The 23,027-nt window shown below is 57.9% G+C and overlaps 6 protein-coding genes across 9 annotated transcripts; 1 reads left to right on the plus strand and 5 right to left on the minus strand.

The window, feature by feature from the left end:
- Positions 1–3: 3 nt before the first annotated feature.
- NRGN (neurogranin) lies at positions 4–3,844 on the minus strand. Its single transcript, XM_048968349.1, has 3 exons — positions 3,677–3,844; positions 2,114–2,320; positions 4–674 (listed from the first exon to the last, which is right to left on the minus strand). Exons 1-2 carry the CDS (start codon positions 3,689–3,691, stop codon positions 2,114–2,116), a joined length of 222 nt encoding a protein of 73 aa, XP_048824306.1. The 5' UTR covers positions 3,692–3,844; the 3' UTR covers positions 4–674.
- A 2,982-nt stretch (positions 3,845–6,826) lies between these two features.
- Positions 6,827–8,337, minus strand: SPA17 (sperm autoantigenic protein 17). Of its 2 annotated transcripts, XM_048968346.1 has the most exons (3): positions 7,472–7,746; positions 7,262–7,362; positions 6,827–7,153 (listed from the first exon to the last, which is right to left on the minus strand). In XM_048968346.1, the coding sequence occupies exons 1-3, from the start codon at positions 7,623–7,625 to the stop codon at positions 6,992–6,994; spliced, it is 417 nt and encodes a 138-aa protein (XP_048824303.1). In that variant the 5' UTR covers positions 7,626–7,746; the 3' UTR covers positions 6,827–6,991. The 2 variants fall into 2 exon arrangements, with proteins under 2 accessions (XP_048824303.1, XP_048824302.1); XM_048968345.1 differs by lacking the exon at positions 7,472–7,746 and adding an exon at positions 8,143–8,337 and having other exon boundaries at positions 6,827–7,362.
- Positions 8,338–8,353: 16 nt separating this feature from the next.
- Positions 8,354–12,684, minus strand: PANX3 (pannexin 3). 2 transcript variants are annotated; one of them, XM_048968333.1, is made up of 5 exons: positions 11,405–12,684; positions 10,568–10,710; positions 10,184–10,398; positions 9,419–10,062; positions 8,354–8,592 (listed from the first exon to the last, which is right to left on the minus strand). In XM_048968333.1, the coding sequence occupies exons 1-5, from the start codon at positions 11,583–11,585 to the stop codon at positions 8,543–8,545; spliced, it is 1,233 nt and encodes a 410-aa protein (XP_048824290.1). In that variant the 5' UTR covers positions 11,586–12,684; the 3' UTR covers positions 8,354–8,542. The 2 variants fall into 2 exon arrangements, with proteins under 2 accessions (XP_048824290.1, XP_048824289.1); XM_048968332.1 differs by lacking the exon at positions 8,354–8,592 and having other exon boundaries at positions 8,606–10,062.
- Positions 12,685–12,846: 162 nt separating this feature from the next.
- On the minus strand, positions 12,847–16,271 carry RPUSD4 (RNA pseudouridine synthase D4). Its single transcript, XM_048968342.1, has 7 exons — positions 16,002–16,271; positions 15,780–15,933; positions 14,610–14,811; positions 13,995–14,088; positions 13,767–13,917; positions 13,434–13,531; positions 12,847–13,286 (listed from the first exon to the last, which is right to left on the minus strand). The coding sequence occupies exons 1-7, from the start codon at positions 16,146–16,148 to the stop codon at positions 13,089–13,091; spliced, it is 1,044 nt and encodes a 347-aa protein (XP_048824299.1). The 5' UTR covers positions 16,149–16,271; the 3' UTR covers positions 12,847–13,088.
- Positions 16,272–16,396: 125 nt separating this feature from the next.
- On the plus strand, positions 16,397–22,235 carry HYLS1 (HYLS1 centriolar and ciliogenesis associated). Its single transcript, XM_048968344.1, has 3 exons — positions 16,397–16,429; positions 17,514–17,595; positions 21,032–22,235. The coding sequence occupies exon 3, from the start codon at positions 21,056–21,058 to the stop codon at positions 21,893–21,895; it is 840 nt and encodes a 279-aa protein (XP_048824301.1). The 5' UTR covers positions 16,397–16,429; positions 17,514–17,595; positions 21,032–21,055; the 3' UTR covers positions 21,896–22,235.
- Positions 16,436–22,609, minus strand: PUS3 (pseudouridine synthase 3). Of its 2 annotated transcripts, none has more exons than XM_048968325.1 (5): positions 22,442–22,609; positions 19,627–20,061; positions 17,991–18,559; positions 17,502–17,692; positions 16,436–16,904 (listed from the first exon to the last, which is right to left on the minus strand). In XM_048968325.1, the coding sequence occupies exons 2-5, from the start codon at positions 20,011–20,013 to the stop codon at positions 16,672–16,674; spliced, it is 1,380 nt and encodes a 459-aa protein (XP_048824282.1). In that variant the 5' UTR covers positions 20,014–20,061; positions 22,442–22,609; the 3' UTR covers positions 16,436–16,671. The 2 variants fall into 2 exon arrangements, with proteins under 2 accessions (XP_048824282.1, XP_048824281.1); XM_048968324.1 differs by lacking the exon at positions 22,442–22,609 and adding an exon at positions 22,214–22,320.
- Between the last annotated feature and the right edge of the window lie 418 nt (positions 22,610–23,027).

Below are 23,027 nucleotides of genomic sequence, written 5' to 3' on the forward strand. Positions count from 1 at the left end.
GGGTTGTTTTTTTTTTTTTTTGATTGAAACTGCTTTTGGGTGACTTTGTGAGGGTGCGGGGGGTCGGTGGCCCTGCGTCCCCCGGGGTGGCGTCACGTGGCTGTGTGACGTCACACGGGAGCCTTCAAGGCCCCATCGCGCCCGTTGTCCCCATCGCGATGTCCCAGCGCTGCGCCTGGTGGCACAGGGTGACAGCGTGCCCCGGGGGGCTGCCTCGCCTGTAGACCTGGGCTGGCTGTCCCAGGTCCCTCGGTGATGTCACACCCACTCGGATGATGTTGCAGCAGCCGCCCTGCGCCCATCAGTGATGCCACAGCAGCGCCAGCTCCCAGCCCCCAGTGCCATCACACCGTGCCACACACGTGGGTGTGACACCACGACAGCCCCGCGTGTCCAGCAGTGATGTCACACATCTGAACAGTGCCCTGCGTGACATCGCACTGGACGTGGCTGCGATTGGTGACACCAGGCTGTCCACCTGCATGTCACAGCTCTCACCCCACTGAGCGACACTGCCGCGTCCCCTCGGCACCAAGGACAGTGCGGCCGCTGGCAGGGACCTTTATTGGGGCTGGGGTGGGTGGGGGGGGGGGGGGACGCATGCTGGGGTGGTATGGGGAGAAGCAGGGGCTCCTCGGCGGCGGGGGGGCTCGGCAGGGGGAGTCCAGCAGGGCCTGCAAGCAAGGAGAAAGCAGAGCTGTCAGTGGTGTGCACGGGGCTGCCTGTACCCTGCACCCAGCTGTTGCAGCCTGCACCTTTTTCCTGCTTGCCTGCACCCTCATCCTGCACCTCACATCTTGTACCTTGCACCCTGGTCCTGCACTCTGCTTTTGCAGCCTGCGCCTTCTCCATGCCCTGCCTGCACCCTGTCCCTGCAATTCCTACGACTCCCACCCCCCTGCCCCTTGCCTCCTGCCTGCCCCCTCCCTGTCCATGCAGCTGGGGCACCACAAGCCCTTGGGGTCGGAGGCTCAGACCCCTACCCTGGACATTCCAGGATCAAAGGACTTCGGTGGGAAGCAGAACCCAGCACAGCTTGGCTGGAGCCCACACAGAGATGAGCCCCTGCATGGATCACCCAGCAAGGCAGCCTAACGAGCTCTAACGAGCTCCCCAGCCCCTGCAATTTGTAGCTGTATCTCTGCTTCATCCTCACTTTCTGCAGCCCCATCATATCCTCAATCCATTCCCTCTACATCCTTATAGAATCCTCATTGCAGCCCTACTTCAGCCCCATGCACCTCCATTTCAACCCACTGCACCTCAATGCAAGCCCACTGCATCCCAAGTCCATCCCCACTACATCCTCACTGAATTCCAAATTCATCACTACCACAGTCCCACTGCATCCTTAGTGAAACCAACTGCACCCCTCCTAAAGCACCGCTGTCTCCCTACAGCATCTTCACCGGCATGGCATCCGGGTTGCATTCCAGCCATCCCCATTCCACCCCTGCTGCATCCCAGTTGCATCTCCTGCATTTTCCTGGTGCACTCCCAGTTCAATCCCCAGTGCATCCCTATTCCATCCCCCCCATCCCAGTTGTGATCCCAAGTCCCATTCCATTCCTATTCCATTCCAGCCACATCCCAAGATGCATTCTCAGTGCATCCCCTTCCATCCCAGGTTGTAACCCCGCTGCATCCCCTCTTCCAGCCCCTACGCCTCCCACCCACAGCCACACTGCCTCTCCCTCCCCCATTCCTGGGTGGAGCCGGGGGGCAGTGGGGCAGCACAGCTGCTGACCCCAGGGCCGTGGGGCCATTCCCTGCTCCCCAGGCACCCCGGCACCCCCAGCCCCACAGCCCGGCACCGTGGGCGCTTTTAAATTTCCCTTTTCCTGCCAGGAGACTGTGACACAGGCTTTTAAAAATAGCATGTGCTGAGGCGAGGCGTTTGGGGTGGTGTTGCTAAGGGAGAAATTCAATTCAAATCTAGGGCTTCGCCTTCCCCGCCGTTCCTATGCTAACTACTACGGTGCGCCCGCAGAATTAGGGCAGGCAGCGCTGCTGAGCTCCTGCAAGGAGAGCTCCATCACAGCATCCCAGCGGGACGGAGGGAGGCTCGGAGCTGGAGAAGCAGGGCTTGGGATGGGGACGGGGGCTGCGGTACCTAATCGCCGTTGCGGAGGTCTCCGCCGCGGGTGCTGTTGGCGCACTCGGCGTCCTTGGCTTTCCGGTCCATCTCCCCCCCCTTGATCTTCTTGCGGGTCATGTGCCCGCGGAAGCTGGCCTGGATCTTGGCCGCCGCCGCGTTGGCGTCGGGGTCGTCCAGGGGGATGTCCAGGATGTCCTCATCCAGCTTCGTGCAGGCGCCCTCCTGCCGGCAGCGAGCGGCCGTTAGGGGGGCGGTTTGGGGCCCGGGGGTCGGGGTCAGGGTGTGTGCGGGCGACGGTGCGTGGTTGTGGGGTGGGAAAGGTGCCGCCATCCCACAAAGTACAGAAAAGCAACGGGGAAATTGGGGAGATGTGGGGGAAGCGACTGCATCAGCACCCTGCTGGAAGCACACACCCCGTGCACCGCATCCTGACCCACAGCATCTCCCCAGGGCGCTGCGTGGAGCCGGGGGCAGTAATTCACGCCGTCACCTCTGAGGTGTGGAAAGGAGTGAAAAACAGGGGGAAAATCACCCACCGTTCAAACGGGACCGGTGGCATCCCACTGCCACTGCATCGCTGCGTCACCCTGCCCTGGGCTCCTAAGGACTTTTGGGAGAGTTCTGGGGGTTCCTCAGGAGCAAAGGGATGGCGGCCACAGCGCGTTCACCCGAGGGAGAAAGCAGCTGGGGCTGATTCACACCGCGGGGTGGTCAGTGCAGGAGCAGGGACACCGCAGTCATCGTGCCCTGTGCTGCTGGGGAGGGGGCATGCGGTGTCACTGCAAAGCGCTGCTGTGGCACTGGGGAGGGTGTCGGAAGCTTAAGTGACAGAGCTGGGGGAAATGCGATCGTCAGGATGGAAATGTTACAGCCAGAGGGGAAATCCTATAGCCAGGGAAGGAATTTTATACGCAGTGGGGAAACCCTATATCCACGGGGGAAATTCTATACCCACAGGGACAATTTGTATATCCACGGGGGAAATCCTGTCCCCAGGGAGGGCTTTGCCACCCTGCAGGCAGCCAGCAGTGTTGTGATGCCGGCGGAGCAGGAGGGCTAAAAAGGGGGAGAAGGAGGGAAAAAATGGGAAAATAGAAAAAGGGAGAAAGGGGAAAGCCGTGTGCTCTTCTGGCAGCTGAGCAACGTGACCCGGCCGGGGGATGCAGCGCTGCTCACCAGGGGTGCAGCAATCACCTCTTTCCGAAGCAGCAAGCAGCCGCTTCGCCCCTCGTCTGTAGGAAACCTTCGCTCCTCCTGGGGAGCCGTTCTGGGGAGACAAGGCTGAACGGGAGCAGAACGAGGTGTCTGCATGCAGGGTTGGGGAAAGGGGCTGCTGCCCGCTCTGCCCTGGTGGAATGCGGCGCAAACCTGGCGGCAGGAAGGGTTGGGGTCCCTGAGCACCCCGTGAGCGGTGGCGTTTTGGGGTGCCACGCACAGGGGTGCAGCACCCACGCTCCTGCAACAGCACGACGCGCAGCCCCGTGTGAAAGCAAAAAAGCAAACCACCACCACCACCACCAGAAAGCAAAATAATACCCACACTAATTAAAAACAATCAGAAAGCAGCAGGGTACGTACGTTGCAGCAGTCCATGGCGGTGCGGGGCTCTCAGCGCAGGTGGCAAGTTGAGCGGAGCCGCTTGCCTACGTAATGCGCTTCCTCGGGGCGCCGCTCAGCCCACCTCCCCGCCAGCACTGCTGCTCCTGCCAGGATCGGGATTCAGCTTTTCAGTTTTTTTTTCCCCTTCTCTTTTTTTTTTTTTTTTTTTTGCCTCCTCCAATTTCTCTCCCAGCGACTCCCCTCGCCTCCGACTCCCTCCTAACGCTTAAAGGAGCCGGCAGCCCATGCCAGGGCTTCATGCAATATAAATCCCGCAGCACGGAAGATGCTATCAAGTATTTAATGGGATGGGGCGCTGGGACCTGTGCCCACAGCCCAGATCAGGGCGGGGGGGCTGCGTTTCTTTCCCAGCGGAGCTGATTTCACTGTGGACACGGGGGCCGGGGCGCACCAGGGTCACACATACTGCAGCAAGTGGGGTTGATGTGACCTTTTCGGGGTGAATTTTTGGGGGTGATGACGTGACTTTTGGGGGTGATGTGACTTTCCAGGTGTGATGCTGAGCCCTCAGGCCGGGGGCTTCACCCCCAGCTGTGTTTTTGCAGGAGCAGAAGGAAACCTTCCCACACCAGCTCTGACCTACTTAGCGCTGGGCCCCGAAGGAGGGCATGGATGAGGATGGTGAAGAGGGCTGCTCACGGTGGTCGCACTCACAGCAGCATCCCACTCCCAATTTGGGGGTGTTTTCTAGCAAAATGTTCAACCCGAGACATCTTTGGGGGTGTTGTGCCAATCCCCTGGGCCACGCTGCCACCAGGAGCCATGGGGACCCCCAGAGCAGCTCAGGGGGTGCAGCTGCAGCCCCCCGCATCGCCCACCTCACACTCCTCTAATCCGGGTTTGGGGTTGCTAAGCAACCACACAACTCGCCTGTGGGCTCCGCACAGTAATGCTGGCTCTGACCAGCCCCCAAATCACGCTGTGGCCCCCCAGAACCCGGTGGGGATGGGTGCCCCCAGGCAGGCTGCCTGCAGGGCTGGCCTCGCCACCCGCCCGGGGCTTTTGTTGCAGCAACCTTCCCACTGCCGTCAGCCGGCGTCATTGGTGCCCCTGTCACCATCGCGGTGGTCAGCACCTCTGTCCTGTTGTCATCACCATCCCTGTTCCTGTCGCTGTCACAGTTTCCACTGCTGTTACTGACCTGTCACCACCCCCACCACAACCCCCATCTCCACCCCTGTCCCTGTCCCCATCCCTGTTCCCATCTCAGTATCGCTGCCCATTTCACCGTTCCTGTCCCATCCCCTTCATCACACTCGTTCTTGTTCCCCCCCCAACCTCAACATCGTCACCACCTGCTTCCATCACCATCCTTGCCCCATCATTGCTCCTGTCTATCACCCTCTCTGTCCCCATCCCTATCCCTGTCCCCATTCCCATCCCTGTTCCTACCATCATCTCTGTTTCCATTCCCAACACCCTTTATCCCTGTCCCCATCCTCTCCCATCATACTTGTCTGTCTCCCCCCACCCCTGTCCTCTTCCCCATCCCCGCACCCCTCACTGCCCCTCTTCCTTATCTCCATATCCATTCCCTTCCCCATTCCTTGTCACCATCTCTGCTCCCTTTCCCATCACTGCCCCTGTTCTCTCCCTATCTGTCTGTCCCCATCTCCACATTTCCATCCTGCCCTAAGAGGGGTTGTGGGGGTTATCCACAGCCGCCTCCAGGCACAAGCACTCGCAGTGGCACGCAGGTTGCAGGGCTCAGCATCCCTCGAATCCCCACGAGCTGCTCACTCCTGCTCTCCCAAGCGGAGCCGGTTTCAAGTCCCTGCAAATGCCACCTCTTCCCACCAGCGCGGGGAAAAAATAGCTGCGCTCTCAGCACCGATCTGCTCCAGCTTCCAGACAAAGGCTGCACCGCTCAGCCGGTGTCTTCAGATGGGAAACCAATCCCCTTCTCTTTTTAGAGCCTCCGGATTGATCGCTGGTTCCTGGCAAGGCAAGAGGAGGCATTTCTGGGGAGCTAAGCAGAGCCAGGGCGATGGGTGCATCGAGGGGATGGCTCCAGGAAAAATCTGCGCTAATGGGAAACGTCAAAAATCGCTGTGCAAAAAGCTCATCCCACTACCTGCCAAACCTGTAAAATCCCTCAGTGTAAGGGACCTGGGGAGCGTTTTGGCCCTGGACTCTCAGAAGCAGCTCCATCCGCAGCTCCTCAGTCCTGGCAGAGTCGCTGATCACCACGAATCCTGCAGGCTGCGGAGGAGGGACGCAAAATGCCAGAACATTTCTAATCATTAGCAGCATTTTGAGCCCATGCCAGCCTCTGCCTTCTTCTCCCCGCGCTGTTGCTCACAGTGAGGGCACCCCAAAACCCATCCACCCTGAGCAATGCTTTCCAGGCATTCAGAAACCCCTTAGCATCACCCTAGGATGCAGAACAACACATAACCCATGGGATGGAAATGGGTGACAAGCCCCAGCTTGGGGACATGCCGGCACAACGCGGTGTTGGCACAGAACCCTTTGGGGAGCGGGGCTGGCAGCCGGCGAGGCGGCGCAGGGTCAGGGCGCAGCGGCTGGCACCAGCCCTGCATGGGGTCCCCGCCAGCTGTCCCCATCCCTCCTTCCTGTTTTTCTCAGCCTGCACATGGCAGCTCCTGACGCCAGCACTGCAAAGCGGCGTGGCTTCCCTCCGAGGTGAGCCTGGGGGGACTGCAGGTTCCTCCATACCGAGCGGCCCTCCATCGCCCATCGCCCATTTTTCGCCCCACTGTCCATTTCTCAGGGCTTTGATTTTTGCCTGGACTTCACCATCGCTTCCCAAACACAGCCGGGAGGACCCACACGGACCCCCAAACTGCTGCAGAGATCCAGACGCATCCCAGCCTTGGTGGGGGGTAGTGGCAGAGGAGCAGTGTCACATCCCTCCTTCTCACAGGGACGATATTAAATTTTGACAACCTCCAGGGATGCAGGGGCCTAAATATGGAGCATTAAATACCACCTCGAGGCACGCGCCTTTGCAGAGCTTTTCTCCCCTCTCTCGGTCGTGCTGGAAGGGCACGGCAGCTAACATTGAGCTTTCGGGGGAGAAACCTCAGGTGAGAGCTGCTAATAACAGCAGGGACCTGGGGAGATCGTTACTGGAGGCATTTTATTAAGTTCTCATTATGCAAGTGCCTCGGCGGCAGCGCGAGAGAGAATTTTCTGCCCCGCGAAGCCGCCTGGGATGGGAATGTAGGTTTTCCAATCGCGGCTGCTCATTCTGGGTCAGGACGTTTCCAAACGGGGGCGAGGCGCCCGCTCACGGCGGAGCCGTCCCGGTTACGGGCTGTCCTGGGGGCCCGGGGCCGGGCGGGGGGGCTCCGAGAAGGCTCTGCGCAGCTGTCGCCGCGTGCAGAAGCCCCGGAACGCAGCCTGGATTTTCGTAGCAGCTTCTTGAGAGGTCAGGAAATCGGCGGTCGGGTCTTCATCACGAGAGCTGCGCTGAGCAGGGCAGGAGGCGGCTGAACGGCCCAGGGCTCCGCGGCCGGGCACCGAGCGAGCCGGAGAGCCGCAGGGCTGAGGGCCCAGCTGGAGGCTGGAGCGGCTCACCTGGCGCTCCATCTCCGCCCCGCTGCTCCGCGGCGCCTCGGCCTCGGCCTCCTCGTCCTCTCCCACCTCCTCGTCCTCGGCCCTTCGGGCGGCGGAGCTCTCTGGGAAGAAAGCGCAGCCTGATGCCCGCGGCAGGGCGGCCCGACGCCCCGGCTGGGCGCGCTGAACGGGGCACGCGGCGGGGCGGGGCCGGGCGCGGGGCTCACTCACGCTCCCTCTCAGCCAGCAGCGCCTGGAAGTATCGGGCGATGAAGCCCAGCACGTCGTCGGGCTGCGCCCTCAGCACCTCCCGCGCCATCCCCTGCAGCAGCTCCTCGAAGCCGCCGGGCAGCTGCGGGGCGCTGCGGGGGTCGAGAAACGACATGGCGGCCGCGGCGAGCGGAGAGAGCGGGACTCGAACCCGTGTCCGACCGCCGGGAGGAGCTCCTGCGAGACCGCCAGGGGGCGCCGCCCGCACCCGTCGGCGCCCGCCGCGCCTGCGCAGAGTCGCCCGAAGGGTTGGGGGAGGAGGGGAGTGGGGGTGAGCAGAAGGGGGCGCGTGCGGGTGGGGGGCGAGCAGCAGCGCCCGGCCCGGCCCTCAGCCCCCGCCCGGCCTCACGCCGATCCTCGGCCCCCGCCCCGCTCCTGCCTGACCGCCCCGCTCTGAGCTGTGCGGCGGCCCGCGGTCACCTGGCAACGGAAGCGCGGCGCGACGCGCGGCACGGCCACGCCCCCCCCACGGCCACCCCCCCCCGCCCCGCTCCCGGCGCGCTCGGTTCCTGCAGCCCGCAGCTCCAAACTTAGCCGGCTGCTTCGCGGTGTCGCGGTGCTCCTGCTCCTGCTCCTCCTTCCTCCCCCCCTCCCGCTCCGACCCGCGTTTGTCTTCGAGAATTTCTTCTCACCCTTCCCCTTCTCCTCCTGCTGTTGCTGCTCCTCCAAGGAGAAACCTGGGCTCCTTCCTTCCCCCACCTTTGGTCCCCCATTGCCCGCTCCTGCTGTAACACCGGGACGAGCTCTTAGGAAAGGAGCAGCACCCAGCAGCACTCCCATGAAGGCAGCGCAGTGCTGTACTGAAAGGCAACATCTTCATTTTCTTTTTTTTTCAGGAAAGGATGGAAAAATTCAACCCCAGCACATAAGAAAAGGGAGCCCCAAACACAGAGAGACAGAAAGGTGAGCTCAGCCTGCCCCCCGACAGCCACCACCACACCTGTAACAAAATCAAAGTTTAATGACAACAACCAGCACTGCTGCTGTGGAAGAGGACGGAGCTGGATCCCAGCAGAGGAGCTGTGGCCAGGCTCAGGAGTCATGGGCGTCTTCATCCTTGGCTTCCACTGCAGGCTTCATTTCTGGATGGGGTTGGAGGAAGAAGACATCATTATCTGGGCCTTTGAACCACCTCAACCCAGCATCCTGGGCTTTTCTCAGTCAGCTAGCCCAGAGCTGCTTGTGCTAGCCCTGCAGTTGCCATGCCAACAAGGATGCTAAATACAGCTCAATCTTTCTTTCTTTCCATATTTATTCATTTTAAAACCACAGACCGCAGGCTGCATGTTAGGGCCAGGAAAGGAGTGCAGACATTCTGGCTCCCACCCTGCCAGGGATGAGCTGTCTTGCAGAGCCCAGAAACCACAGCGAGCAGCTTGAGAAGACAGCAAAGAAGGTGCCCCCAGCTCCCCAAAAATCCAAGCATGTGAGAGAGGAAGCGTTGGTGTCTTGGGAGCCTGCCCACCACCCCACTGTCACAGCAACAGCAGAACATCACACCAGCACCCCAAAATTTAGTTTGCCCCCACCCATCAGTAGGCTGGGTTGTCGTCTTCTCCAAAAATGAGGACAACCCCCAGCCCCCCAATTAGACCAGAGTTTGGGTTTAAGCCTCCAGCTCTGCAGTCTCCTCAGCAAAACTGTTCCTATAGCAACTCCTGCCCACGCATGGGCTCGTGGTAGCATCACGGCCCTGGCTGCCAGAACCAGTCTCCGGTCAGAAAAAGGGAAGATGGAGCCACCGCCCCCTCAGCGACCCTCTGCAGCACCCCAGTCCAAAAAGCTTAAAGGTCTGGGCAGAGGTTAAGGGCCAGAGCAGACAGATTCTGCCTCACCCCCAAGGTGGAATGCAACAGTGCGGGTGCTGAGAAGACAGCGAATAGGGCATCTCTACCCCAGGGAACCTACCGATGGCCTCGCCATTGCCCAGGGGCGTACAAGGCTGGTGTTTGGGCTTGGCGGCCTCCAGCCCGGCCAGCAGCGTCATGAAGTCAACAACGGTGTCGATGTCCTGCTTCTCAGCAGTGGCCTCCCGCAAGGCACTGACGGCATTGAGGCGGCTGAAGGACGTCAGCTCGGAGATGTTGGCCCGGAGGAAGAGGAGGATGACATTGAGGTCGTTGATGGGACAGGTAAGCATCTTGCGACTGAGAAGGTCAAAGGCAGGCAGCATCTCATAGACAGAGAGCAGCCCTTTGTCCCACTGACAGAGCTGCAGGGCACTGTAGACGACGACAGGCATAAGGAGGACATACACACCACCAACCGTGAGGCTGATGAGCTGGAAGACAGAGAAGAAGGCCAGCTTGCAGGGTATGAGCGGGGGAACGTGCGGCTCATCCTGGAGCAGCCCTGTTTTGATGGAGCAGCTGAACTCATCCTGGAAGAAGATGTTGAGGTGGAGGAAGACCAGGTAGAGGCAAGTGGCAGCCAAGAACAAGAGCAGGAGGAGGTTCCTCAGGAGGTAGATGATGACCAGGGAGTGGGAGTGCTGCTTGCAGGCAAGGTAGCGCTCCAGCAAAGGGAACTCAAAGTACCTCTCCTGGCGAGCCCTGGGGAGAGAGCAGTGAGTTGGAGCCACCCACCGCTTCACCAAAGCCACAGTGAGGGAGGAGGTGGCCCAAAGGTGGTGTGGAGGGGCTACGGCTGGATGCCTGCGCCGCGCCATCTCACCTCTCGTACTCCTCCCAGAACTGCTCCGGATCGTCGCTCGCCTGCTGGACCTTCCTCATGTGCTGCACCAGGCGCACGGAGCGGTTGTAGGACTTGTCCAGCTCATCGATGATGAAGAGGAGGTCAGAGTGGAGGGCGGGGGAGGCTGCGTAGCGCCACAGCAGGTAGGGCAGATACATGAGCACTGCCACCACCAGCAGTGAGTACGGGAAGACCTGAGGGAGACCATCTGTAGGTTAGGGTTCCCCAGGAGAGAGGGATTTCAGGGGGAGATGAGGCGCTCAGCTACTTTGCCCTTCAGGATCCGCCCCCACCAACACGGCAGCAGGACCTGGTAGCACCCAGTCACCGAGGTGGTGGCCCCGTGCCAGCCCACCAGTGTACCTTGAGAGCCCAAAGGGACTTGGTGACAGCACGTCCCTCAGCATCGAAGCCATGGTGGAGGAGTGAGTCCCAGCAAGCTGTGTCAGCATAGGCAGATTGCTTCCCCGTGAAGTTGGAGGGCGAGAAACAGCTGATCTGTGAACCTACAAGGAGGAGGGGAGCTGAGCAGGTAGGACGGGGCTCTCTGTAGTTATCTGTCCCTGTTGCAGTGTTTTCTGGCTGTCAGGGGCAAGGGCGTTACTATTTCTTGAACGCTGCCCTTTAAGCACAGCCACAGGTTCATAGCAGGGAAATTTGAACCAGACACAAACCAGCACAAAACCAAACATTGCAGGGCCACATAAAAACAGTGGCAAATCCAGCTTTAGCTCAGTGCTGTGATGCACAAAACAGCACCTTCAATGAAGCTTTGTGCTGCTATCACCAGCCTGCTCTCATTATCCAAGCAAGCACCAAACTCTGGGACAGTAAAACCCCCAAAGAGTCCCAGGGAAGATCTCAGCACCCCACTGACAGCTCCCAGCAAAACAACCCTGCCTTTCTGATAGGAGCACTGCAGGGTGCTGTGAGCAGGGCAGCAGGTGAAAGGGGGCATGGCTGCACTCGGAGGGCTACCAGCAAGCAATTAAAAAGATAATAAATAAAAAATCAATAAAAGCTTTTACATCAAACAACAAAACCCCGTCAGGTTGATTAAAATCAATTAAAAAACAACCAATAATCCCAAGACAGAAAATTGAAGACCCCTAAAGTGGGATTTCCAAGCTGTAATGTCATGACAGTGAAAAAACAGGCTGTGACAGTTCTCACCACCCCAAACCTGCCCCCACAACTCACCAGCAGAGAACTCCCGGGCGAAGGCCAGAGAGACCAGGAAGAGGGGCAGCCCCACTGCGATGAACTTCAGCACGCGGTCACTCGGCAGCTCCAGCCGCAAGCCTTTGCCACGGGAGCTGCTGGGCTCTGGGAGGAGGGCATCTGAAAGCATGTACTCAGCAGCCGTGTGCGACAGGGACATTTTCCTCTCCAGGAAGGACTGAGCCACGGGGAAATGGAGTCCAGTGCTGCTGCCTGGGGGTCCTGGTGCTGTCTGAGGTGCAACCAGTGTGGCGAGAGGCTTTGTATGGCTGGAAACATTGCATGCCAAGTTCTACCAACCAGGCAGCTGTAAATGACAGCTTAGATAGTGAGTTAAATCAACTGATAATTACAGGGGAAGCCTTTCACTGGCAAGAATGCAAATAGCGTGCCCCAAAATAGAAAAAAAAAACCTCGCAGTCACAGCACCATGGCCAAGGCAGCATTCCTGCCCAGCCACCATGGGTCCCAGCATGGACCAGATCCCCGTGGTTTTACTCCCCTCTGTCATAAGTAGGTGTATTTCCAGCAGCATGTTCGTGGGGCGTGGGGCTCCTGGACTATTTTTGCTTTCCGTAACAAGCAAGGATGGGGCATCACCCTAACCAAGAGCCCTAGCCAGGTACAGAGCGGCCTCATAGGGTACAGAGCCTCCTTCCAGCACTCCTGTGCGTGCCAGGGCTGCTGGAGAAGGTCCTGCTGCTCAGTTCCCAAACCCTGGGGACAGGCCAAGTGGCACCAGGAGCTGAGAAGACATCAGTGATTGCACTGTTGAGATGCACACCAGCTGTTGCTCCCTGCGCACCAGCTTTGCAATCTCCCCTTGCCCACCCTCTAATCTGGCTCCAGGGGAGTGCAGTGGGGACAAAGCTGCAATTTCCAGTAGGACAGAGATGCAAGTATTGGGATCTAGAAAAAAACAGTGTGGAAATTAGGAGTTGGTGAGATGGAACAGAGGACAGGAAAGCTCCCAGCTGTGGCAATACAACTGCTGCCCAAGAAGCCAACAGCCAAAGCCAGGGGAGCTCTGGATTGTTCAGTCAAGCTGAGGGGAGTCCCTGCCATGCTGTGGCTCTGGGCAGCCTCTCAACACAGCCAGAACTCACAGCTGCTGCCAAATTTTACTTTTTCTGTCTTGTTTTGGGTTTTTTTTGTGTTTTTTTTTTTTTTTTTTTCCAGACAAAGGCAGTCTCCAAATTTGAGTGCCAGGATGTAAGATAGTACAGAAGGGCTGAGCCAAGGAAGCCCTGAACCAAATTGCATTACACTCAGAGGTGTTCAAACCTGCCCAGGCACTGAGGTCCACCTGTCCTGACCACGGAGAGCCACACAACCTTCACCTTTGCAGAAATGGGTTCTTTATTGGACAGGGACAAGTTCAGAGCACAGAATGGTCGATGCCCAGTTTCCACCCAGCCTCATCACTATAAACAAGAGTGCTCTTTCTGCTCCAGATCAGGTACGGACTGTGGACAAGAAGTGCACAGAAGTTAAGCCAGCAACTCCATTACCCGAAGGCAAGGTGTCTCCCAAGTAGCAGAACACAAACCTCATCACGTCACTTGCTGTGAATGAAACAGCAGTGCAGCACAGCTGGATCCGGCACTATCACGTGCCAGAAGTATGGAGACACAAAGGATCAGTCCTGTTGACAAGCCTCGGCCTACTCCATAGCAATGTCCAGCTCCAGCTTCCTCAGCGCCCTGTGGAAGAAGCTGGGTGGCTCACACACAAGGTCTATCTGCTTGCTCCCACTGGTGCCCATCGGCAGGGAGAGGCGGTAGGCATGGAGATGCAGGGGGAGGTGGCGAGACTTGCTCTGCTGCAGCTTCAACCTCTTCAGAGTTATTTCAGGAAGCTTCTGCATTGAGGACAGAGTGGTGTGAGGACAGCCCTAACACCCTCTTCCATAACCCCGTGTCAGCAGTCTGGTCTCAAAATCCCAGCGTGTGCCACCAAGCAGCTGGTGCCTTCTCTGCCCTGCTCCATGGCACCGTATCTGCCTTACCTGTGGTGCCAGCTTGCTCCAGTGCGAGTATTTGTGATCCCCTAGGATGGGGCACCCCAATCCATAGGCCAGGTGAACCCGGAGCTGGTGCTTCACTCCTGAGGTGAGGAAGGAGAAAAGGAAAAACATCACATCAGTCACACGGGGCATCAGGTCTTCGCTCACTACCCACCCAAAGCACCCTCATGCCAGGTAACCTTGTGCTGAGAGCCCTGGCAGCGAAACAGCACTGGTTCCCAGAGCCTTGGCCATATCCTACAGCTTGTTCCTCCCTCCAGGACTGCTCCTGGCTGTACAGAAGGCACAGCACAGAAGCACCTGGCTAAGCCTCACCTGTGATGGGCTGGAGCTCCAGCAGAGAGCAGGCAGACGAGCCAGCCAGCACGCGATACCGCGTCACAGCGCTTTCAGCATTGCGGTTCTTGCGGATTTTCAGCACCTTTCCATCCTCAGGAGACACGCGGTAGTTTGGGGCCAGCGTCATCTGAGCCACAGCGAGAGGATGAGCCCAGGAGAAGGGGAAACCAGCCCCAAACTGCGACTGAGAGGATACTTGCTCACCTTGTAATGAGGTTGGTGGCTCTGCACCTCCCTCTCCACCATGGGGATTTCCACAATGCCCTCAGCAGGGTCTGGGCTCCCCACGCTAATTGCCCTGCAAAGGAAAAGCAGAGGTCTGCATGACGCTGCTGCAGCCCTTTGCACATCCAGCAGGATAGAAACTCTCCCTCACCTCTCACTTTTCTCCCCAGGAGAGACCCCCGAACCGGGAACTCAAGCATTCATAGTCACACAGACAGTGGGATCGAGTGTACTCTCACCAAGTGTGCCAATGACATCAACTGAGTGGTGCAGTTGGTTCAAGGTCAGGTTGAATGGGGCCTTAGGCAACCTGATCTGGTGGATGGCAACCCTGCCTGTGATCTGTAATGTCCCTTCCAACCTAAACCATTGTAATATTCTATAATCAAACATCCACCACTTCCCAGAGTTCCACATCCCCATATCTGCATACTCGTGACACTTTGCTGCTTGTCAAAGATACTTTTGGGGCTCTGGCCAGTCTGATCTAATGGTTGGTGACCCTGCTTAAGGCAGAGGAGTTGAACTCAGTGATCCCCTCAGTCCCTTCCAAACTAAGCCCTTCTGTGATTTTTCTTCCAAAACCTTTCCTACCAGTATATCTTTTCCACCTGGCGAGTTTTGAAGAGGAGCCGGATCCGGTCTGCTGCCTCCCTGCTCCGTGCCAACACCATCAAACCCGTTGTCTCCTTGTCCAGCCGATGGCACAGGTGCAGTGGTTCAGCTTTCATGTTTATCAGCATCTTGGCCAAAATTGGCAGCACATCAGCGATACAGTTCTTGACCCCAGGGCCACCTGCAAAACCCAGACAGGCATTCACAGCCCTGTTAACTTTAATGCAATACAAAGGGACACGGCAGGATTTCCCCACCCTTGCTATTAACAGTGATCAGTGAGAGGGGCAGCACTACACAGCTCTGCTTAAAAAATCAAAACCAAAAACACACCGACATGCAATCACTACGACTGAAAAGGACTACTAAGATCATCTCATCCAACTATCAGCCCATCCCCATCATGCCCACTAATCCCTGTTCCCCAGTGCCACATCTACACATCTATCTTTTTCTTTAGCACTTCCAGGGACGGTGACTCCACTACCTCCCAGGGCAGCCTGTTCCAATATCTCACTACTCCTGAGAAGAATTTTTTTTCTAATATCCAACTGAACCTCCTCAGCACAACGTAAAGCCATCACCTCTCATCCCATCACTGCTACCTGGGAGTAGAGGCTGATCCCCACCTCACTACAACCTCCTCTCAGTGAGAAGCAGAGAGCAATAACGTCTCCCCTGAGCCTCCTCTAAATTAAACAATCTCAGTTCCATCAGTAAGGGAATCTTACTCCCTGTGAGATTTGCACTCCAGACCCTCAACAGCTCTGCTACCCTTCTCTGAACCTCTAGAGCCTCCATGCCTTTGTTGCAGCGAGGAACCCAACACCGAACGCAGCACTCGAGGTGTAGCTGCACCAGCGCTGTGTAGGGAGGCACAATCACCTGCTCCTGCTGGCTGCACATTTCTGACACAAGCCAGGATGCCATCGGCCTTCTTGGCCAGCTGTGCACACTGCTGGCTCACATTCACCTGGCCGTCAGCTACGCTCCCAGATCCTTTTCTTCTTTGCAGCTCTGCACTCTGCCCCACACCCGCAGCATTATAAGGCGTTATTGTGAGCGGGCGCTCGGTCTCGCTGAATCTCGTCCCACCGGCCCCAGTCCGCCAGCGCAGTAAGAAGCAACGGGGAACCGCCGGCCCCTCACCGTGCACGGGCAGCCCATAGGGCTTGTTGAGCACCACCAGCTCCTCATCCTGGTACACGGCTCGCTGCCGGAGCGCCTTGGCCAGCACATTGTGGTGCACCCGCTGCAGCGCGGCCAGCTGCCGGGCCCGCCTCCGCGCCGGCTCCGCGGCCACCTAGAGGAACGAGAAGCGGATGGAGGCGACCGGGCCCACGCCAGGAGCCAGCGCCCGGCCGCGCTCACCTCTCGCTCCTCCTCCTTCTTCTTCCTCTCCTCGCTCCGCTTCGCCCGCAGTCGCTCCGCCAGCTCCTGGGCCCGCACCGCCCCCGCCGCCGTCCGTCCCAAGGCCTCTCCCGGCCGCCGCCACAGTCGCCCACTGAGCGCCGCCATTTTGCCGGTCCTCCTCCGCTCCTCCCCTTCCGCCCGCCGGAGGGCGGGGCCTCAGCCCAGCGCCCAATGGAAAGGGCGGAGGGAGACGAGCGACAGCACCGCCCGCCACTAGGAGAGGGCGAGGCAGGCCTTCAGCCCAGACACCCAATAGGAAGGCAGAAGGAGACGAGCGACAGCAGTGACCGCCTATAGGAAGCACGCAGGTGCCCCGCCCCGCCCGGCAGTTTGAAGGAGAGCGGCGGTTGGGAACTGGCCACGGCCGCGGCGCGAGGAGGGAGCGGGTGAGCAGCTCGCGGGTACCGGCCGGAACCGCGCCGCGCTCGCGTCGTGCCGCGCTCACGTCGCGTCTCGTTTCGTCGTGTCTCACTTCGTCGTGCCCGGGCAACCCTCGGTGCCCCAGGCCCGGCCCCGCGCTGCCCCCCCGCAGGCCGTAACGCAGCACCGCTATTCTTAAAGCCAACAGGAATTTATAAAAATCGCGAGGAAACCCGTTTAAAACCAAACCCGCGCAAAAGGCGGCCCTTCAGGAGCCCCCCCCCGGCCCCTCCCCCGTGCGCAGCCGTTTGGCCGCCCGCTCGGCCTGGCCGCGGCCCCTGCGCAGGCACTGCTGGATGCGGGACTCCAGCCCCTCGCACCGCGGCCGCTCCAGCAGCGGTTTGTAGGCGCGAGCGCGGACGCCTTCCACAAAGCTGCTGGCCTGGTTGTGCACTGGAGGCTTCAGGTCTCCCCAGAGCACAGGGGCGGCGTTCCCTGGGTCTGTAAAAGAAATGACAACACACGGCGTTCTCCTGCAGACCCGTGGTTGGACGGGAACGCTGCTGGGAAAGGCTGGAGGGTTGGGGTGAATGGAGCTAGATCCAGCTGCTGACCCATCACCAATGGCTCCCCGTGGGTCGGTGCTGGGGCCAGCCCTGTTCTGTATCTTTGTAGATGATCTGGACAAGGGAATTGAGTGCAACCTCAGTAAGTCTGCAGATGACCCCAAGCTGGGAGGAAGCATCAGTCTGCCTGGTGTAGGAAAGGGCTACAGAGGGATCTGGCCAGGCTGATGGATGGGCTGAGGCCAATGGAACAATGAGATCAAGTGCTGGGCTCAGGTTGGATATTAGGAAAAATTTCTTTGCAGAAAGACTGGTGAGATATTGGAACAGGTTGTCCAGGGATGGTGGAGTCATCAGCCCGGGAGGTGTTCAGAAATGCAGAGATGTGGCACTGAGGGACATGGTTCGTGGGCATGGTGGGGTTGGATTCCATGATCTTAAGAGGTCTTTTCCAACCTTAATGATTCTATGAACAACGCTTTCAACAACGTGTGGTTACCTACTTGTTTGGAACAGTTCTGCCATCTCTTACCTTTCCCTGCAGCCACGGGAGCAGCGTCCAGGCCTTGTAACATGTTGTGCAGCACTTGAGTCTTGACGGCGTAGCTGGCCCAGAGCTGCTGCAGGTGGGTAACGTTGAACTCCTGCACTTCCCGGTCATAATGCCACTGGATGTTCTCAAACTCACAGTCATACAGGACCAGGGGGAACTCCACAGCCATACTAGGAAAACGGAGAGAAGGCATTACGAACTGATAGTGAGGTGTTGAAGGCAGGCTAGAGAAGGGTTGTGATAGAAAAGGGTCACAGCATTAATGTAACAGCACAGCAGCCTGTCCACTCTGCTAATAACAGCACTGCCTTTCAGAAAAATGCTTTTCTGAAGTAATTTTTACCAAAGACCAAGGGTTAAGACCATCAGTAACTTGTCCAGAAGCACAGTGACAAGAAAATCAGATCCTCATGGAGACGCCAGCAGTTTGCTTTCTTGCTGTGCAGCCTGGGAGGTTGCTGCCCATACCTGTACTGTGGTTTTCGAGGGTTCTTCTCCACGTCCAGCAGCTCATCGATGATCTCTGGGCCCTCCATCCTCTGTCCGATCAGGAAGAGGATGGCCATCATGCAGCGCACTTGGTGGTAGAGGAATGCCTGTCCCGTCACCTCGAACTGGCACAGCCGGAAAGGGTCCTGCAGGCCACCTTCAGCTCCCCCATCCACCCACGTTACCTGGGCGCTGAGAATTGTTCTCTGGAAGTTGATGACGCCATTGGCCACGTCCATTTTGCAGAGGTTCCGGAAGTCGTGCGTCCCCACGTAGCGCTGGGCTGCAGCCTGCATGAGGGCCACGTCCAGGCCTGCGCAGGGGAAGAAGTAGCGGTAGGTCCTCTTGAGACAGCTGAACCGGGCGCTGAAGTCTGGCTCCACGGGGGCCCAGGCCAGCACACGGATGTCAGGTGGGAGCACCCTGTTCAGGATGTGGGTGTAGCGCAGCTCTTGCTCGGATTTACTGCTTCTTCCCTCCGAGTCACCCGTGCAGCCATTTAGTTTCCTTTCCTCCGACAGGTTAGAGCGAAGATCTAGGGAAATCACCTGCAAAATTGTGAACACTGGGATTAGGTGGTGGATGGGCGTAGTCAGTGTGTAAAGCCAAGTCTTCCTACACCTCTGCTTTGCATTTTGAAATGAACTCAGGATCTCCTACAGAGGAAGGTATCTTAAATTGGTCTCTTACCACTCCTTCCTGTGGGTAAAACTGCAAGTGCCTCTGCTGAGCTTCCTAGCAGATGCTATAGATTCCTTTAATAAAACAGAAAAAGTTGCAAACTGCCTACATAGCATGGTCTCTAAATGGCTTCAGTCTGCAGGATACACATGTGCTTTTAAAAAAAAAACACAAAAAAAACCCTGGAGTTCATAACTTGAACCCATTAACAGCTCAATAGGCTTGAAATTGTGGTATGGAAACAAGTGAACCACTGCAAGTCCATGAGCATATCTAACCGTGCAAGCAAAGGTGGCCCACACCCTTACTTTGTATGGTTTGCTTCGTGAACTAGAGCAAGTGAGTGATGCAGGCTAAAACCAGCCCTCACATGGCAAAAGCTGGGCAGGCCTGCTCCCTGAGCACAAGCGGGAAGGGAAGAGGAGGAAAGCAAAGCCATCGTAAGGATCTGATGGTTCCCTGCCACTGTTTGGGCCAGCTGCTCCTCCAGCTCCCACTCCCACACTCTCTTCCCTGGCTGTTGCTCTCCTCAGACCTTTACACACAAGGACTCAGCTTTCTCACTCTGTGGGAAGCATTCCAGTCATTCTGCTGCGCTGCTGAGTTAAGGCAGATGAGAGGGGTCTGCCAAGCACTGCAGCTGGCACAAGAAGAGCAATGTCTATATAGGCAGAGGAAGGGGCAGCTCCCCTTTCTGGCATCTCTGAGCTGAACTGGCAGCTGACCCGACTCAGGAAATGGCAGCCTGAAATGCATTTCATCCTCTCCAAACAGCTCCAGTAAACAATTAGTGTCTGAAAAAGCTTTTAAAAGACAGATTCAACCTGCACTGTCACACAGTGAGCACTTGGCTCATTGTCATTGACCAGTAACCCCACGAGATCTGCATCCTGAGTTCTACCACCCCCAGTGGAACCCATAAACCCATCCTGACCTGTCCAAAGGCACTGACTCCTTTGTCTGTCCGCCCACAGCGGTGATAGTTGGAGGTCTGCCTGCTATCTACCAGCCGTGTCTTCTTCAGGGCTTCAAACAGCTTCTCTTCAATCGTGTTGCTGGTGTTCTCCTGGCTGGCAAAGCCTTGGTACCCCCAGCCGAGGTAGGCGATCCTCAGAGCCACGTGCCTGCGGCCGTGGGCACTGAAATCAAATGGCCGCTGCTGCTGCTTCTTGGATTTCCTGGAGGTTGAAGGGGTGTCCTTCACTGCAGTGCCCTCCTTGCCCTCCGACAGCTTCTCCTGCAGCTGCTTCACCTCCTCCTCCAGGTCCTGCACCCTCCTCAGGAGCTGTTCTCGATCTGTGGCCCAGCTCCCGTTGGCCATACTGAGTCTCTTGGAGTCTTTAGTTGGTGGCTGGCAGTTCCTCAGGGCCTGCAAAGAAAGGAGGAAATCTGTGTTTCTACCTTTTTCTGCCTCTGCAGAATTGTTATCTGTACAATAATTGTTTGGCTTCTTTTTAATCCCTCACTGTACCCAGAAGCACACAGTAACTGTCAAGGGGGCTTGGCTGGGATGATACACTTTGACTCCAGGCTGCAAATCTCTAGTGCTTTGAATCACACATCTTCCCTCAGCCACCGCTGTCAGCAGCTCAGCGCTGGCAGCCCAGCACGGCGGCAGCTCATTCCCACATTTCCTGTGCAGAGCTGTCATGGAGCGGTTCCCATTCTCGCTGTGTTCAGCGAGCATCAACACTTCAGACAGCCTGCTAACAGCTACCAGTCATCCTGCAGCACCATCTGCTCGAACGTTTCGTAATGGCATCACTGCCACACAGTTAGAACTTGCATTTCTAAACCCGTTTAATGGCATAAAGATAGCCCCAAACCTGCAGGCTTCAGTGGGAACACTGTCCACATCCCTTTTGCAGCCAATCCTTCTGCCTTACCTCAATCACACAACTCAGCCTGAAGCTTTGCCTTTAGGCTATGATAGCCAGTCTCTAAACAAACACTTTTTCCTTGTCTATAAATAAAAACACCCTTTCTTTGATGTCTTTAGTCACAACTAGGAACCGTGTTTTTGAGAGAACATACTGGTTTCACAAGGGGAAAATCATCAGTATATCTGCCCAAGGCTTACAGTCACAGAGTGTACTCAGTCCGGCCTGCACTCGTCCATCCTTTCATCAAACCTTCACATGCAGTGCAATGCAATTTATGTGCCATGTACAACGTTGTACATAGTTGTCTATAGGCTCCTCTCTGGTTTGATGGAGCCTGAATCAGCACCACAAACCTGAGAAGTTTCAGGGTGGCGAAGAGCCAGAGCCAGCCTTCACAGAGCCCCCTTCAGCCAACTCGAATGCACTGCAAGATATTAACCAAATTTCTTTTTGCAGGGTCCAGCCAGCCCAGCAGAAACCATGGAGAACAGGCTGGAAGCAGACAGGCATTCAGGTGCTGCTCTGAGTGATGAGGAGCTGGAAGGAGGCAGCGAGAGCCGTGGAGCAGAAGGGGCACCTCTGTGCTGCAGTGCCTACATTGCTCCCACAGGGCTGCAGTCAGCCCGACCTCCATCCAAAGGGTTCCCCTGCGCAGAGCCCAGTGCTGCCCCGTGCTGCCCCAGGGGCTCAAGGAGGCAGGCGATGAAGAGGAAGGTGCTGAGGCGGAGACCTGACGGAGGAGTCGAGGTCTGTGACGAATCGGTCACCAGCCTGCTGGAGAGCATGGCCATGTGGAATCTGACACAGAAAATGCTTCAGCTGAGCACCGCTCCAGATGACAGCCTCTCCGAGGGGGAAATCGAGATGAGCAGCAGTTTTATCCAGGAGTTCTCCCCAGAGCCTTCCTATCAGCATCAGGGCGCCGAGTGTGAGCCTCCCTTCCTTCTCAGGGTTGTGCAGAGCCAGAGTCCTCCCACCTCTCACTGCACAGCCGCAGCGCTGCAGCCCAAGTCCTTCATTCCCCCCAGGCTGGAGGCGCTGCGTCAAAACCGCAGCAAAAGCGACCGGGTGGCCAAATATTTTGAGTACAAGCGGGAGTGGGAGCGGTTCCCTGTGCCGGGTGAGGACCAGCACAAGGACGTGCGCCGCAGCATTCGGGGGCGGATGCTCACACAGCACAGCCACCCCAGCAAACCGCAGCACACCTACGTCCCCAACACCTACACGGTGCCCACGGACAAGAAGAGGGCAGCCCTGCGCTGGGAGGTGCGCTGGGACCTGGCGAACGGCCTCATCCCCAGGAAAAACGCCCCGCTCTGACGTCACCCTGGATGCTCTCCTCTCCCATCCAGGACTCAGCTACTCTGGAAATCTTTCTGTTTATATAAGCGTGTTGGCTGCAGTGTAAAACTTCACCCAGCTCCCCAGGTTACTGCATTTCGGACATCCTTACTTCGCTACTACACTGTTAGAAAGCTTCACTCTGAGTCGCTGCTGGAAAGCCGAGGAAGCAGACAGGGAAAAGCCACTCAAACTCCATAACGAAGCGAGAGCTGTGATTTTTACGTTGAAATGCTGTTGCTCCCCCGGACGGGGGGCTGCGCGAGCTGTGTGATGTCAGGCAACTCGGCCACGTACTTCAATAAAGCGTGCAACAAGGCGCATCGGAGTCGTGTGGTTAAATGGAACCCACGTGGCGCGGAGTCCTCCGGAACCGCCGCCCCGCTGCGCTCCGAGCGCCGCTTTTTCACCCCGTTTCTGACCGTCCCGGCGCGCATTGACACCGCCGTGCGGCGACTTCAGCTCCGGCTGGGATCGGAAGCGCCGACCCGAAGCCCCGAAGGCCCGAACCGCCCCCGCCCCTACCTGAGCCACCGCCGCCACTTCCGGTGCCGGTGCCGCTGCCCCGGAAGTGGCTGCCTCGCCGCGCGCCCGTCATGAATATTCACGAAGTGTTGAATATTCATGAACCCGTCTTTAAAGCCGCTGTTCAAATCCCATTGAGGCCCAGCCTAGGATTTAAAAATCCTCCCTCGTGCAGGCAGTTCTCCCTTTGGTGCCGCGGGGACACGGGGGCGGCTCTGTCCCAAAAAGGGTTTTATTTCCCCGTTTCAGCACACGGCCGGCATCTCGCCCCGCCGCCAGGGGGCGCTGTCGGCCTTCGCTTTGCACGCAGCCGCCGGACGCGCCCTCAGCCCCGCCCCCGTCCGACCCCGTTCCCACGGCGCGACCCAGCGGGGCGGGGGGGGGTTCGGGTCTGGTGTGCGGGTGCTCTCCTAAATCAGCTGTTCAGGGCTGCCAAAAGGTGTCTGAAAGCACAGAGCTCTTCTGTAGCACAAAGGGCAGCGGTACAAAGCAGGGCCCCGTGCGTGGCGGCTGTCCCCAGGGGGGCTGTCCCACTCGCACCGCCCCACCACGAACCTTTATCCAGGGCAGTGCTGCAGAAGTGGCA

The sequence above is a fragment of the Lagopus muta genome, chromosome 22, assembly GCF_023343835.1.
Source record: "Lagopus muta isolate bLagMut1 chromosome 22, bLagMut1 primary, whole genome shotgun sequence".
Taxonomy (NCBI): domain Eukaryota; kingdom Metazoa; phylum Chordata; class Aves; order Galliformes; family Phasianidae; genus Lagopus; species Lagopus muta.

Coding starts and splice junctions, on each gene's coding strand:
- HYLS1 (XM_048968344.1), top strand. CDS start 21,056: ATGGAGAACAGGCTGGAAGCAGACAGGCATTCAGGTGCTGCTCTGAGT.
- SPA17 (XM_048968345.1), bottom strand. CDS start 8,290: ATGGGAGTGCTGCTGGGTGCTGCTCCTTTCCTAAGAGCTCGTCCCGGT. Junction 7,363..8,142: donor GCAGGAGGAGAAGGGGAAGG/GTGAGAAGAAAT, acceptor CTTTCTTCCCAG/AGAGCTCCGCCGCCCGAAGG.
- PANX3 (XM_048968332.1), bottom strand. CDS start 11,585: ATGTCCCTGTCGCACACGGCTGCTGAGTACATGCTTTCAGATGCCCTC. Junction 10,711..11,404: donor CGCCCGGGAGTTCTCTGCTG/GTGAGTTGTGGG, acceptor TCCTCCTTGTAG/GTTCACAGATCAGCTGTTTC. Junction 10,063..10,183: donor TTCTGGGAGGAGTACGAGAG/GTGAGATGGCGC, acceptor CTCTCTCCCCAG/GGCTCGCCAGGAGAGGTACT.
- RPUSD4 (XM_048968342.1), bottom strand. CDS start 16,148: ATGGCGGCGCTCAGTGGGCGACTGTGGCGGCGGCCGGGAGAGGCCTTG. Junction 13,918..13,994: donor GCCACCAACCTCATTACAAG/GTGAGCAAGTAT, acceptor GCTGTGGCTCAG/ATGACGCTGGCCCCAAACTA. Junction 13,287..13,433: donor GGAGCAAGCTGGCACCACAG/GTAAGGCAGATA, acceptor TCCTCAATGCAG/AAGCTTCCTGAAATAACTCT.
- PUS3 (XM_048968324.1), bottom strand. CDS start 22,240: ATGCGCCTTGTTGCACGCTTTATTGAA. Junction 20,062..22,213: donor TTGTTGCACGCTTTATTGAA/GTACGTGGCCGA, acceptor CTTTCTTTGCAG/GCCCTGAGGAACTGCCAGCC. Junction 17,693..17,990: donor CCTCGAAAACCACAGTACAG/GTATGGGCAGCA, acceptor CCGTTTTCCTAG/TATGGCTGTGGAGTTCCCCC.